General features: G+C 45.7%; 1 protein-coding gene across 2 annotated transcripts in view; it reads left to right on the top strand.

The window, feature by feature from the left end:
- Positions 1–16,766, top strand: part of MAML2 (mastermind like transcriptional coactivator 2) — a 199,164-nt gene that overhangs the window by 97,351 nt on the left and 85,047 nt on the right. For both annotated transcript variants that reach the window (XM_056561521.1, XM_056561522.1), the window contains one exon: positions 11,100–12,452. In XM_056561521.1, coding sequence (XP_056417496.1) covers positions 11,100–12,452 — 1,353 coding nt within the window. The remainder of the gene's footprint in view (positions 1–11,099; positions 12,453–16,766) is intronic.

Below are 16,766 nucleotides of genomic sequence, written 5' to 3'. Positions count from 1 at the left end.
TGAAAGCGTTTAGTGTTGTCCAAAGCCTGTGTTACCTGAACTCCTGCTATCCATCTTGACTACGAACCTTGCCGCCTGCCCCGACCTTCTGCTACGTCTGACCTTGCCTCTGCCTAGTCCTTCTGTCCCACGCCTTCTCAGCAGTCAGGGAGGTTGAGCCGTTGCTAGTGGATACGACCTGGTTGCTACTGCCGCAGCAAGACCATCCCGCTTTGCGGCGGGCTCTGGTGAACACCAGTAGCCTCTTAGAACCGGTCCACCAGCACGGTCCACGCCAATCCCTCGCTGACACAGAGGATCCACTACCTGTAAGCCGAATCGTGACAGTAGATCCGGCCATGGATCCCGCTGAGGTGCCGCTGCCAAGTCTCGCTGACCTTCCCACGGTGGTCGCTCAGCAATCGCAGCAGATTGCCCAACAAGGACAGCAGCTGTCGCAGTTGACCGCCATGTTACAGCAACTTCTGCCTCTGCTACAGCAGCAACCATCTCCTCCGCCAGCTCCTGCACCTCCTCCGCAGCGAGTGGCCGCTCCTAGCCTCCGCTTGTCCCTGCCGGACAAATTTGATGGGGACTCTAGACTCTGCCGTGGATTTTTGTCTCAATGTTCCCTGCATATGGAGATGTTGTCGGACTTGTTTCCTACAGAACGGTCTAAGGTGGCGTTCGTAGTGAGCCTTCTTTCAGGAAAGGCCTTGTCTTGGGCCACACCGCTCTGGGACCGCAATGATCCTGCCACAGTCCAGTCCTTCTTCGCTGAAGTCCGTAGTGTCTTCGAGTAACCAGCCCGAGCTTCTTCTGCCGAGACTGCCCTGCTGAACCTGGTCCAGGGTAATTCTTCAGTGGCCGAGTACGCCATCCAATTTCGTACTCTTGCTTCCGAATTATCATGGAATAACGAGGCTCTCTGCGCGACCTTTAAAAAAGGCCTATCCAGTAGCATCAAGGATGTGCTGGCCGCACGAGAGATTCCTGCCAACCTGCAAGAACTTATCCATTTGGCCACACGCATTGACATGCGTTTTTCTGAGAGACATCAGGAGCTCCGCCAGGAAAAAGACTTAGATCTCTGGGCACCTCTCCCACAGTATCCTTTGCAATCTATGCCTGGGCCTCCCGCCGAGGAGGCCATGCAAGTGGATCGGTCTCGCCTGACCCAGGAAGAGAGGAATCGCCGTAGGGAAGAAAATCTTTGTCTGTACTGTGCCAGTACCGAGCATTTCTTGGTGGATTGCCCTATTCGTCCTCCACGTCTAGGAAACGCACGCACGCACCCAGCTCACGTAGGTGTGGCGTCTCTTGGTTCAAAATCTGCTTCTCCACGTCTCACAGTGCCCGTGCGGATCTCTCCTTCTGCCAACTCCTCCCTCTCAGCCGTGGCCTGCTTGGACTCTGGTGCCTCTGGGAATTTTATTTTGGAGTCTTTGGTGAATAAATTCTGCATCCCGGTGACCCGTCTCGTCAAGCCGCTCTACATTTCCGCGGTCAACGGAGTCAGATTGGATTGCACCGTGCGTTACCGCACAAAACCCCTCTTAATGTGTATTGGACCTCATCACGAAATGATTGAATTCTTCGTCCTTCCTAACTGCACCTCTGAGGTCCTCCTCGGTCTGCCATGGCTCCGGCTTCATTCTCCCACCCTTGACTGGACCACCGGGGAGATCAAGAACTGGGACTCTGCTTGCCATAGGAAGTGCCTCTCCCCCCCTCCCAGTCCCGTCAGGCAAGCCTCAGTGCCTCCTCATGGCCCCCGTCCTGGTGACACACTGCCCCGTGCCAGGCTTCGCCCTCTGCCCTCCCTCCCCATTCCCACTCCTGCTGTACTGCCTGCCTTTGAGGAAACCCTCCATTCACTCCCGGTGTCCTCGTCCCAGATAAAGCAGTTGTCGGACAAAAAAAGGGGGAGACCTAAGGGGGGGGGTACTGTTACGCCGAGCGCTCCGGGTCCCTGCTCCTCCCCGGAGCGCTCACGGCGTCTCTCTCCCTGCAGCGCCCCGGTCGGTCCCGCTGACCGGGAGCGCTGCACTGACATGGCCGTCGGGGATGCGATTCGCACAGCGGGACGCACCCGCTCGCGAATCGCATCCCAAGTCACTTACCCGTCCCGGTCCCCTGCTGTCATGTGCTGGCGCGCGCGGCTCCGCTCTCTAGGGCGCGCGCGAGCCGGCTCTCTGAGACTTAAAGGGCCAGTGCACCAATGATTGGTGCCTGGCCCAATTAGCTTAATTGGCTTCCACCTGCTCCCTGGCTATATCACATCACTTCCCCTGCACTCCCTTGCCGGATCTTGTTGCCATTGTGCCAGTGAAAGCGTTTCCTTGTGTGTTCCTAGCCTGTGTTCCAGACCTCCTGCCGTTACCCCTGACTACGATCCTTGCTTCCTGCCCTGACTTTCTGCTACGTCCGACCTTGCTGTTGTCTACTCCCTTGTACCGCGCCTATCTTCAGCAGTCAGAGAGGTTGAGCCGTTGCTGGTGGATACGACCTGGTTGCTACCGCCGCTGCAAGACCATCCCGCTTTGCGGCGGGCTCTGGTGAATACCAGTAGCAACTTAGAACCGGTCCACCAGCACGGTCCACGCCAATCTATCTCTGGCACAGAGGATCCACCTCCAGCCAGCCGAATCGTGACAAATATGAACTGGCATCAAGAATGGGGCACAGCATCAGAGAACCAGGTTTTATAGACCCAAGGCAATCCAATAGCATAAAGTAAGAAGCAGCACTTAAAGGGGTACTCTGCTGCTCCGCTTTTGGAACAAACTGTTCCGAACGCTGTAGCTTGTGATGTCATAGCCCCGCCCCCTCATGACGTCATGCCCTGCCTCTCAATGCAAGTCTATGAGAGAGGGTGTGACAGCCGTCACACCCCCTCCCATAGACTTGCATTGAGGGGTGGGGCGTTATGTCATGAGGGGGCGGGGCTGTGATGTCACGAGTTCCCGGGGCCGGCTCCAGTGTTCGGCAGGTTTGTTCCAAAATGCTGAGCAGCAGAGTACCCCTTTAACATTTTAGCAAAACGCGATTAGTTTATTCTCCCATCTGTACAATGCAACACTTCTTCTTCTCAATAACCCCATTGAGGAGCTCAAACATTGCATGGAACAGATGGGTGAATAAATTATCTACTGTTTGCTCCATATTGAATTTTGTCATCCTTTCTTGTTCAGCTATCCATTAAAGGGGCTGTCCAGTGAAAAACAACTTATTCCCTATTCAGAGGATGAAGGATAAGTGTTTGATCGTGGGGGGGGGGGGTGGTTTCCAAAGCTCTTGAAGAAAGGTGTGATTATTTTGTGGGAGGCAGTGACCTATCCTTTAATATGGTTATGGGAGAGTGGACAGTGCTGCATGTGTTAGAGGCAGAGTTGTTATGTAAGTAGGGTTAGAACTCCTTGTAACCCATCATATAATGGTAATGAGGATCACTGCAGGTGAAGAAGATTGTGATGACATTGTAGGAGGCAATGACCCAGGGGTCAAGTCCTGGGAGAAAGTGTGGGAACTCCACTCAAGGGCTGGTCCTGCAGGACTGCTAATGGGAACGGTGTTCCTGCTGTGGAAAAGTGCCGTAGCGTTCCTGCAGGACTTGAGCCCTGCAGTGACCTATCCACTAGTGATGAGCAGCAGGGACCATATTCGAATTTGCGATATTTCGCGAATATATTGACGATAATTCGTCCTATGTTCGCGAAATTTGCATAGTCGCTATGTTCATTCACTTTTTTTTCCATGCGAAAACTTGCATGGAAAATTTGCATAAAAATTTGCATATGAGAAAAAAAAAACTGAAAATTTGCACAAAAAATTTGTATGTGAAAAAAAAAAATCACTTCTCATCAAGAGGAAACAGACACCGGCACCAGAACCTTTCATGTACGGCTATGTAATGCACTCGTACTAGGTGGGGAGCAATCAGATGTACTTAACCGGCTGTCGGCACTCGCGGTGCAAGCGTTATACAGTATGAAGCAATAATCCAAACTTCTCAAGAATAACAATGCTGCACTCACCAAGGATTCCAACCACAGTGTCTTCTTTATTTATAAGGATAAAAGACGCCAGCAGGTACAGCGGGAGAGCGGGTAGAAAGACATGCGGGGGGAGTGGCGACGGACCGTTGCCTGAGGAAGAGCCGTGAGCACGCAACGGTCCGTCGCCACTCCCCCCGCATGTCTGTCTACCCGCTCTCCCGCTGTACCTGCTGGCGTCTTTTATCCTTGTGAATAAAGAAGACACTGTGGTTGGAATCCCTGGTGAGTGCAGCGTTGTTATTCTTGAGAAGTTGAAAAAAAAATATATTCGTCATTACGAATATAAAGCACTATATTCTAAATATTCGTGAAATCGCGAAGTGCCGATATTCGCAATAAAAATTACGACTATATGCGCATTACGAATATTCGTGCTCAACACTACTATCCACCAATGTGATTATGTTAGTGTGAACAAGGTTGCACATCTCAGGGGCAGTGTCATGGATGGTGTAGTTTGGCTACAAAGCATTCGAATCCTATCAGGTCATGGTAATGAGGACCTCAGCAGCTGGTGAAGAGTGTGATGATCTTGTTGGACACAGTGACCTATTAAATGATATGATTATGTTAGTGTTGACTGAGCTGGCTGTGCTGGCATGCTGGGAGTTGTAGTTTTGCAATAGCTGGGGGTGGGGGGGGTGCACAGTTTTGAGACAACTGTTTTAGGCTATCCCATGAGTCCAATGGGTGGTGTTGATGATATCAGCATATTGTGGGGGGTCTTACCAAAGTAGATCTATAAATTTTCTCCTTATTTGCACATTTTCAGCTATTCTCCGCAGTGCCAAGGGGCTTAGCACGGTTTTCCAGTATTACACTATTAAGTAATCAGACGTTTCCACACATAGTGACTTTATTTTTTTATTTTTTTCTAAGCCGTCTACTCCATCTGTAAACAGTCACACATTATTCTCTCCCAAATAAAAATTGATATAGGCTGAAGAAAACAGACAAGAATTCCGAAGTGATGAGGCTAAGCCCGAAAATAGAAATGACCTTTAAAAACAATTATTGGGGGCTATTAAAACAATACAAAAGGAGAAGTATGACCTAAAAAGCGAGCATTGTTTCTCTGTACAAACTATCAAATACAGCGCTGGGCCGATGACCAGTTCCTCTGTGTTTGCCAACAAGTCTTTATTCGAGAAAGAATACAGAATGCTGACACATGCACTTATTTCATCCTGGAGAGCGCTATGGCACAAAACAATATCCCTAATTACAAAAACACATGGTGGGTTCACTTTTGGGCTGTATTGTGAGAATGTGTATATTAGTGGGCAGGATTCATACCTACGGACCTGTGTTTGCTCCTGCAATGTGCGTGTTCCATGCCATTTCATCACCCCCTTGTGCAATTTCATCACCCCCTTGTGCCATTTCATCACCCACTTGTGCCATGTCATTACCCCCCTTGTGCCATTTCACAACACCCCTTGTGCCATTTCATCACCCCCTTGTGCCATGTCATTACCCCCCTTGTGCCATTTCACAACACCCCTTGTGCCATTTCATCACCCCCCTTGTGCCATTTCATAACCCCTTGTGCCATTTCATCACCCCCTTGTGCCATTTCATTACCCCCTTGTGCCATTTCATCACCCCCTTGTGCCATTTCATTACCCCCTTGTGCCATTTCATCACCCCTTGTGCCATTTCATCACCCCTTGTGCCATTTCATTACCCCTTGTGCCATTTCATCACCCCCTTGTGCCATTTCATCACCCCTTGTGCCATTTCATCACCCCCTTGTGCCATTTCATCACCCCCTTGTGCCATTTCATTGCCCCCCTTGTGCCATTTCATTACCCCCCTTGTGCCATTTCATTACTCCCCTTGTGCCATTTCATCACCCCTTGTGCCATTTCATTACCCCCTTGTGCCATTTCATCACCCCCTTGTGCCATTTCATCACCCCCTTGTGCCTTTTCATTACCCCCTTGTGCCATTTCATTACCCCCTTGTGCCATTTCATTACCCCCTTGTGCTATTTCATCACCCCCTTGTGGCATTTCATTACCCCCTTGTGCCATTTCATTACCCCCTTGTGCCATTTCATCACCCCCTTGTGCCATTTCATTACCCCCTTGTGCCATTTCATTACCCCCCTTGTGCCATTTCATTACCCCCTTGTGCCATTTCATCACCCCCTTGTGCCATTTCATTACCTTCTTGTGCTATGTGCTATTTCATCGCCCCATTGTACCATTTCATTACCCCCTTGTGCTATTTCATCAGCCCTCTGTGACATTTCAGAGGTTTGTGGCATCCGTATCTTCTGTGACCGCCCGCTCCCTCCCTTAACAACCTTGTTACAGCACGCCTGCAAGTTTCTTATTGGGTCCCGCTGGAACCCAATCTCCATGCAGGGCTATAGTCTAAGCTTCACAGATGATTTTGACTGAGATCCAGTGTCTACTATTGAACAAATGTATGGTTTGGGCCCACTCCCCCAAGGTGCATGTACCCCTCCCACAACATTTGTGTCAGATCTCGCCCACTCCCGCAAACATTTTATCATAGCATAGAAATAGTACCCCTGTGCCATTTCATCACCCCCTTGTTATTATATTGCCCCCTTGTGCCATTTTATTACGTTCTTTGTCATTTCATCGCCCCCTTGTGCCATTTCATCAGCCCTCTGTGGCATTTCAGAGGTTTGTGGGATCAGCTGTATGTTCATCATCCCCTTGTGCCATTTCTTCTGTGCCTTGTGCCATTTTATCACCCGTTGAGTCATTTTATCAGCTCCCTGTGGCATTTCAGAGGTTTGCGGGACTGTATAGGATTTTGCAGGACCTGCTGTATGCTCTGTGACCACCCGCTCCCGCCGGCAATGACCTCATTACCGCCTGTGCCCAAAAGTTTTTATTGAGTCCTGTGGGAACCCAGTCCTGATGCCCCCTCCCATAGACTTGCATTGAGGGGGCGTGGCCGTGACGTCACGACCCCCGCAGCCTGAACCCAGCATTCGGAACTAAATGTTCTGGACGCTGGGGCAGTGGAGTACCCCTTTAAGGTGTTTTTCAGTTTGAATTTGCTTTCATTATTGCAACATCTAGATGAAGGAAAGAGAACAGAAGCCGTTAATCATGAACCTGTTTTAATGATTCCGTCCCAGCGCCAAGACTAAAATGTGCTTTTTAGTCACCCCACCAGATGTCCAGTAAAATATACTCCTGGCGCCGAGCCACCATACGCCAAGGACTGGACTGAAAAGCGGCTAAATACATTTTCATGTCATTAAACTGGGAAAGGTGGCAATAGGTCTGATTCATTAAGAAAGGCAATGCCAACATATGGGCCATTCATCAATGAACCCCCGGAAGATGCCAAGATTGTTTGGCCTACCAGATTCTCATTATAATAACATATGTCTTGTGTAAAGGCGTCTTCAGGAACATATCATGCTTTAATCCTGAATTTCATTTGTGACCTGAACATTTTAACCAGTAATTTGTTACTACAGGCCAGAAATGTAGAAAAATGGGGTGTATTCTTGAAGGTCCTTGGGTCCAATGCAAAATCTGTAAGAGGACTCCACATTGGGTCCTGTTGCGACTGCTACCTCTGCATCCACCTGTATTTATTGCTGCATAAGTGGCAAGATTGCCATTCAAGAGTCAGGAAAAAGTTCAATGTGAACCTTAGGGAAGCTGAAATGGTAGTTGTATTGGAGCTCTGTTTCATCTCTATTAAAGGGGTAGTCCACTCGGCGTTCTTTTAGGGTTCCTGCAGCAGTGGTTGTGATATCACATGCCTCTCATTACATCATGCCCCCTCCATTCATGCCTATGTGAAGCGGCGTGGGGACCGACATGCCCCTTCCCATAGACATAAATGGAGGGGGCGTGGTTGACATCACGAGGGGCATAGCCGTGATGTCCTGATCAAGGCCTCCGGCTCCAAGCGTTCTGAACAAAATGTTCTGAACGCTAGAGCACCGGAGTACCCCATTAAAAGAATATTTAAAGGGGACTTGGTGAGGGCATAGGTCCCTTTACTCTAGGATCAACTGTATGACATCCTAATGGGACTTTTCAGTTGTTTTGACCCCTTAAATATAGAGAATGGAGTGATGGTCATAAAAGTTGCATGCCGAGAAATCAGTTTTGATGCCCCTGTTGCCACAATTGTGATCTCTCCAGATCTCTCCACAGAACACATGCCCAGCTCCTCCTCTCAGCCATGATTGATGGCTCTAGCAGTGTCCTGATTGGATGCTAGATCTAAGAGGATGGGCCAGAGATCTCTTCAAATCCACAGAGATCCACAGAAGTATAAAGAGTCTGCCACCTGCAACAGTAGTGCTGGGAGTAATAAAACTAGCAATTCACGTTTATGCAACCTGCATGAAAATCACCCCAGTTATGTATAAATTCTCCCTGTCCTCTATACAGTGCTGTAAGCAGTATTGTGGGGTCACAACTGCATACAGATTCTCAGTTGGCAGTTCGGTCAGATTTGATTGGGCTATTCTTCCAGTCAAAAGGACATACACCATACCAAAACCCCATGGACCCCATTATAAATCAGTGAGGTCTGTCTGGCCAAAATGCGGTCTATTGCCTTTCAGTGTGGTATTGGAGCCATAATGGCGGTGTGAACAGAACCTAGGACAATGTTATTTAGACACTTTATGTAGCTGTTATTTGTGCATTGCATGTTGGTAGTAATGAAGTAAGGTACGGTAATTGTTAAACCTTGTGATAGTATTATTTGGGTATGGTACAATGTGTGGGTGGTGGAAAGTGAATATACACGGCACCATCCATCCTGAGGCAGGCCTTGATTTTATTGATGTCCTTCTCAATGCATTTGTATGTAATTGCCTCCTTAGGTGCCCATCTAGAGTCTTGAAAGTTGTCGGTTATTTATGCTGCATCCATCTTTGGACCCTCTGAGAGAAGTCACGGTGATGGTCACACATTTCTTTGTAACCATTATTTACAGGAAGAATCTAGCTTCTGAAGAATAAATGTTTAGGGGTCTCAGTTCTGCTAGGCCATGATTTGGCATTTGGCACTTGTTCTTAAAGGGGTATCCACCCCTAGACATCTTATCCCCTATCCAAAGCTGGGGACCCCAGCGATCTCGGCTGCGGCACCCCGGTGCACGGAGCAAACTTCGCTTTGTACTGGATGACTGGCAATGCGGGGCGGAGACTCATGATGTCACGGTCACACCCCTCTTGTGATGTTACTGCCATGCCCCCTCAATGCAAGTCTATGGGAGGGGAGCGTGATGAACCGTAGACTTGCGCTGAGGGGGCGTGGCCGTGACGTCACGAACGTGGCGGGGCTGTGACGTCATGAGCCTCCGGCGCTGCACCCGATGCTCTAAATGAACGCCGGGTGCAGCAGGGAGAACGCAGGGGTCCTCGGCAGTGGGACCCCGCTATCATACATTATAACCCCTATCCTTTGGATAAGGAATAAGAAGTCTGGGGACAGAGTACCGCTTTAAAAGTCCAGATTAGAAGGAAGGATCAGCTCCTCTCTTGTCCATATGTCATGCGTCTCAGCCACACTTACTTTATTGGGGATGAGCTGCAATACCAGACACAGCCCAAAGACGAGGGTGGAGAAGTTTTTGTAATAAAAGAAATGTATTATTTATTTTTAACTGTCCTTGAGTAATCTCTAAAACAAAAGATCATACTTAGCAGGACCTGCCTGGTGATGGTTTCCCTTTAAATAACTGTTCTTGTACATTACTATTATAGCAAATTTCCAATTTCTTCAGTCTCCTGTATTGAAAGTTATATCCCACACTTGTGAATATATTGCCTTAACCGTATTTAATTTCTATATTTCCCGCCTCATCATGACATCATACATGAGCATTTTCCTTCTCCCCGAGCTGATATTGTGTTACATTTGTTCGCTTTCATATGGCTTAAAGCTGCCAGCACTTACATTCATCAAAAGACTGCTGCTGTTTTTCTGCGTGAAGAACATTTAGAAAAATAGAAATAGATTTTTATTTATATAATAAAATCCTATACCACCTTCTCCATCCGTCCCTTACATACATTTGATAGGTTGTCAAGTAGTACTGTAAACCAGAGGTCCCCATCCCAGTCCTCAAGGCCCACCAACATGTTTTTTTTATTTACTTCATTGGAATAGAACAAGAAAGAAACTGAAATCCTGGACTGTTGGTGAGCCTTGAGGACTAGGTTGGGGACCTCTGCTGTAGAGTCTTTCTCGGGCGCTCGCATGGAGAATGCATATAGGGGCGTATTGACCCCATGCTTCATTTAACGGGCATTCTGGAAATTTCAGTGGATTGGGGATGGGATTACAAACGCTGAAGTGCCAATTTAATTTATTCATTCTCTAATGATAATATCAATGTCTTAAAGAGGTGTGGTACGAGCACTAACTACCTGCTGCTGTTCGAATATAATGACAAACCAGTGATGCGATACTGCGTCTTCAAGTCTCACCTGCAAACTGTGTGGTGCTATTCACGCCAAAGGATGCAGTGCAAACAATTTCACAACCAAGATGGAGAGCACTCACCCATTATTTGGAGCAGGGACTTCTTTATTGCATTAGCATCTTCATATCAGGATTACAGATAGGGGAGCAGGATGGTACATGTGCGGGGGTATTGCAGGCTGGTGACGACGGACCGTTTTCGCGCCGAGCCATTTCTTCAGGCTTGACGAAGCACCTCGGCGTGAAAACGGTCCGTCGCCACCAGCCTGCAATACTCCCGCACATGTACCGTCCTGCTCCCCTGTCTGTAATCCTGATATGAAGATGCTAATGCAATGAAGAAGTCCCTGCTCCAAATACTGGGTGAGTGCTCTGCATCTTTTCTTGGCTCTAATGATAATAGATGACTCTGTTTATGCTGTTTTACTCTATACAGCAAAGCTGAGTGAGCAGCACAATACAGGAAGAGCCGACTTATTGTGTCTGTTCTAGTGCCCAGTGTTAAAACCAGAATATTTAAGAAAAGAAAGAAATGTATTTTTGTATGTTTTTGATAAAAAAAAAAATTGTAAATCTAATAGTTCATTTGTTTTGTTTTATTTTTTTACTTTAGCTTCAAGGATCTTTAAAGAGAAGATTGGTGGTGAACGTAACCTCAACTAATAATAAGAGATCGAATGGTGTAGCCGATAATACCTTCCTAGATTTCAAGAAAATTAAGAGCAATGAGTGCATTTCAATGGGGCAAAATATGTATCATTCAGTGGATGGAGCGAGTCAGTCAGTCAATGGAGCAATGCCCATGGATCAGGGGATGCATAGGAAGAATGGCAACATAAGTAATGACATGTTCAGTACAACCCTAAAGGATATCAAAAAGGAACCCGGGGAAAACCTATCATGCAGCAAACATCTTGATTCCCATCTTCCTCATGAGAACATGTTTAGATACGGGGATGACAATGGGGATCAACTAATGGACCCAGAGCTCCAAGAACTGTTTAATGAGTTTACGTATATATCCGTGCCACCAATGAGTGATATTGAATTGCAAAATATGATCAATATAACAATTAAGCAAGATGAACCTTTCAACATAGACATTGGTCAACAAAATCAAAGAAATGTAACGTCATCTTTACCTATGGACAAAGTAGTCATTAAAAGTGAATATTCTCAATGTCTAAATCCTACTAGGGTTAGTTCACCACAGATGAGACCTAACTCTACAGGGCCAACTTTTTCCATGTCTAGTTCACCATTGGCTTCTTCGCCAAGCACACCAGGGGCCCAGAATACAGCCCAATCCCAAGTGTCTAGTTGTGTGAACCGTATGAATAATTGGCAAGAACTGTCTCATGCCCAACAACTAAAACAGATGGCAGCCAATAGACAACATAACCTAATTCAGCAGCACCAGCCTAACGCATCTCCGAACTGGTCAAATGTTCCTTCTACTGGACAATCCTCAAGGCAGTATGGACTGGAAAAGGTTCCAAGTCCCTTTCGACAACAGCAGCTAAGTCCTCATGGCACTTCTGTGAGTACTCCTCCTGGAAGTGGAAACCAACAAAAGACAATAGGTAACTACCTCTACAAAAGTAGCTCACCGAATAACCCTGGTGAGATGATGAAGCCCCAGGATACCAATAAGAACTCTATGACAGCCGGTCATTTACCTGCAGATCATCATCTTGGCATGTCTAAGCCTCTGTTTCATTATAGTCCTGACCAACCAAACCAACAAGTGTCTTCTATGTTGGGTACACAACCCAAACCTGGTTTGCAATTCACACCACAACAACCTCAAAGTTCTTCGACAGCCCAACATGAATCCGCACAACAGGTTAACACAGTGCCCAACCAGTCACTGCCCAGGCCATCAAACTTCCAGCAGAAGATGATGCCAAAAGTACCAAATCAGCCGATGCCGGGACTTCAGTATCCACCTGTACATCAACAACAGGTAAAGTGATCTACTCATTGTATGTGTAAAATTTTCTTTTTCCTGCTGTTTTTCTGTGCGTATGTCATGTGTTCTCCTCCCAAAAAGTTGCACATTCTTAATAAATAGCTAAATAGCTTAGATCTAACCAAGATGCAAATTTTGATAAATAAACAACCACGACAGAAGTGAAAGCTCTTTTGACTTCAACCACACTAATTATTGAAAAAGAACATGGGGGAGATTTATCAAAACCTGTGCAGAGGAAAAGTTGCCCAGTTGCCCATGGCAACCAATCAGATCGCTTCTTTCATTTTTCAGAGGCCTTGTTAAAAATGAAAGATGGATTCTGATTGGTTGTTATGGGCAAATGGGCAACTTTTCCTCTGCACAGGTTTTGATAAATCTCCCCCCATGTGCGTAAAATTCACAAAATGTTTGCAAATTTTGGCAAATTTCACCTGTTGCGCAAAAATTTGCCACAATTGAATCACTAATTATCAGGGGAAAACCAATGATAAGTTGTCTTTCAGGCTTTTTAGACCCATTTGTCAAGCATTATACAGTTTTATGCGACTTTTTGCAAAGCTTGTTACTTGTTATTGGTCGAATAAGGGGGCGTGGTTTAAGAGTTGCAGGTTTTTTTCTAGACATGTTTATCATAGGCGACTTTTTAAAAAGTTGCAAATTTTTTTGTGCAACTCTACTTCACCAAATAGGTGGTGTAAAAAAATCATATGAGGGAAAAAAAAGTGCAGTAAAAAAATGTGAGGAAATAATATATTTTGTGCAAATGAAACTGACCTGAAAGAGTAAGTACATGTTCGCAAAAGGGGTGAAAAAGTTGCAAATTATGATAAATACCCAATATTACTTGTAATATGTTCCTTTTGAAAGGAAGGAAGCCCTGAACCCCATTGATTCTGTGGGATATTTACATTTGTTCTTGTGATTGGTGGGGTCCTCTACTGTGCATAGGGGATAACCTTTTGACTGTCCTAAAAGTCCTTTTGTGGTCTAGAGCAGTCAAGTGTTAAATAGTAAAAGCCCTTGTAGTCTAAGGCGGTGAATTTGTACATGCTGTACCCTCAAGTTCCCTCTATGGGTCCAGTTTTTGGCACCCTAAGGAATGGGGACCATGCAAAACTTATCATTTCCACCCCAATTTCATTATTTAAAGGGGTACTCCGGTGGAAAACATTTTTTTTTTTTTAATCAACTGGTGCCAGAAAGTCAAACAGATTTGTAAATTACTTCTATTAAAAAATCTTTACCCTTCCAGTACTTTTTAGCAGTTGTATGCTACAGGAGGAAATTATTTTCTTTGTGAATTTATTTTTTGTCTTGTCCACAGTGCTCTCTGCTGACACTTCTGTCCGTGTCAGGAACTGTCCAGAGCAGGAGAGGTTTGCTATGGGGATTTTCTCCTGCTCTGGACAGTTCCTGATACGGGCATCAGGTGTCAGCAGAGAGCACTATGGACAAGACAAAAAAGAAATTCAAAAGGAAAATTATTTTCTCTGTAGCATACAGTTGCTAAAAAGTACTGGAAGGATAAAGATTTTTTTTAATAGAAGTAATTTACAAATCTGTTTAACTTTCTGGCACCAGTTGATAAAAAAAAAAAATGTTTTCCACTGGAGTACCCCTTTAAGAGATGGATAGGATGATTATCAAGCACCAGATTGACATGGCATGCTGACATAAACTAGCACTGGCAGAGAACACCCATTACTTACTATGGGGCATACACCACCTCTGTGTATTGCCCTCCATTATATACACAACTGGACTATCATATGTTCTTCATGACTGTAGCCAGCGTCATAGTATACTAGCTGAGTACCCGGCATACCAGGTCCCGTCCTCATATCCCATCCCCATATCTCAACCTAATACAGTGGTCCCTCAACATACGATGGTAATCCGTTCCAAATGGACCATCATTTGTTGAAATCATCGCATGTTGAGGGATCCGTGCAATGTAAAGTATAGGACAGTGGTCTACAACCTGCGGACCTCCAGATGTTGCAAAACTACAACACCCAGCATGCCCGGACAGCCGTCGGCTGTCCGGGCATGCTGGGTGTTGTAGTTTTGCAACATCTGGAGGTCCGCAGGTTGTAGACCACTGTTAGAGGAAGTTGTACTCACCTGTCCCCGCCGCTCCGGACCGTCACCGCTCGTCACCGCTGCCCGGGATGTCGCCGTCCATCGCTGTCGCCGCGTCCCCGAGGTGTCCCCGACGCTCCGGCATCCGCACTCTCCATCGCTGCCATCACGTTGTTACGCACGCCGCTCCTATTGGATGACGGGATGGCGTGCGCAGCGACGTGATGATGTTGATGGAAAGCGCCGACGATGCAGGGGATCCCGAAGAGGACGCGCCGGAGCCTCGAGGACAGGTAAGAGACATCACCGGAGCTCACGGGGCACCGTAAACAGCTATCCGGTGGCAGCTGAAGCAGTCTCCACTGCCGGATAGCCATTTATGCGATGGCCCCGACATACAAAAGCATTGTATGTTGATGCTGTCTCTGAGAGGCCATCGTATCTTGAAATGATCGTATGTCGGGGCCATCGTAGGTCGAGGGGTCACTGCTGTCCTCATATCCCAACCCCATATCCCATCCTCATATCTCTAGCTCATATCCTGTCCTTAAACGCTGACCTCATATCCCTACCTCATATTCCATCCTCGTATCCTTGTTCATATTGATTGGCCTAGTATGGAAAACTCTCGTGTTAAAGTCATGTGTGCTATATTTAGCCATAAATAAACTTTTTACTGATTTCGGAGATATCATTCCGCCTTTGACATAGAACTACCAATCAGTATCACTACTTGTTCTTGTCCTGGCACATCAGATGGGCATCCTATCATGCTCTGCCAAGATCGCCGACACATCATTTAAAAAAATAAATAAAGAAATAAAATTAAAAAATCTTCATTTATTCCCTTAGTTTTTAGTTTTCCATATCATAATATCAGTCATGTCGGAGGGCTGGAAAAGCTGGGTTGCAGGCAGGTCACGGTCATACTAATTTACATTGGCAGGGGTATGTGGGAAAGCTTGCACAGAGCTCGCCTGTGTTTTATTTTGCTTGAGATTTAACTTTTCTGAGACCAACATTCAACAGATCCATATAAAAAATGAGAGTGCAAGAGCCAGAGAGAACACACACATCTGTGGAAACCTTATTAATGCAGCACAGTAATGCCCCAGGCTCTCCGTCATTACTAGGCAGACGCATTTATTCCAGCTTGAGTAGTCATCCATATTTAAATGTATAGTTCAGGACGTTCAGGCTAAGGTTTTATGTTCCATCAGTGTCAAATATCCAAGATCTAATACACCATTAGCATAGCCGTGATGTGTACATGTGGTGGAGGCAGTTACTTTGTAAGCGCTCTCTACATACTGTGCATTAAAGTGGATTTCCACAGAATTCTTTGCTGATTAGTTTCCTTATATATGGTAATAGTGTTTTATTAAGATGCAGAACTCAATATACCCTGCATTGAAAAAAGGTTTGAGTGCAGCTATTGTTTCTGAATAAATTTCAGGGGGCACAGTGTGTATTCTAATTAATATAAGGGGGCACAGTGTGTATTATAATTGAGGGGACACATTGTGTACTATAATATAAGGGGGCACAGTGTGTATTATAATTAAGACACATTGCGTACTATAATTAATAAAAGGAGGCACAGTGTGTATTATAATTAATATAAGGGGCACAGTGTGTATTATAATTAATATAAGGAGGCACAGTGTGTATTATAATTAAGGGGACACATTGTGTACTATAATTAATATAAGGGGGCACAGCGTGTATTATAATTCATTAAGGGGGCACATTGTGTACTATAATTAATAAAAGGGGGTACAGTGTGTATTATAATTAATATAAGGGGGCACAGTGTGTATTATAATTAATATAAGGGGGCACAGTGTGTATTATAATTAATATAAGGAGGCACAGTGTGTATTCAAATTAATATAAGGGGGCACAGTGTGTATTCAAATTAATATAAGGGGGCACAGTGTGTATTATAATTAATATAAGGGGGCACAGTGTGTATTATAATTAATAAAAGGAGGCACAGTGTGTATTAGCATTAATATAAGGAGGCACAGTGTGTACTATAATTAATATAAGGGGGCACAGTGTGTATTATAATTAATTAAGGGGGCACAGTGTGTATTATAATTCATATAAGGGGGCACAGTGTGTATTATAATTAATATATGAAGGCACAGTGTGTATTAAAATTAATATAAGGGGGCACAGTGTATATTATAATTAATATAAGGAGGCACAGTGTGTATT

This window comes from Hyla sarda, chromosome 2 (assembly GCF_029499605.1).
Source record: "Hyla sarda isolate aHylSar1 chromosome 2, aHylSar1.hap1, whole genome shotgun sequence".
In the NCBI taxonomy this organism is placed as follows: domain Eukaryota; kingdom Metazoa; phylum Chordata; class Amphibia; order Anura; family Hylidae; genus Hyla; species Hyla sarda.
The sequence above is the reverse complement of the archived record's forward strand: the minus strand, read 5'-3'. Positions and strand labels throughout refer to the sequence as shown.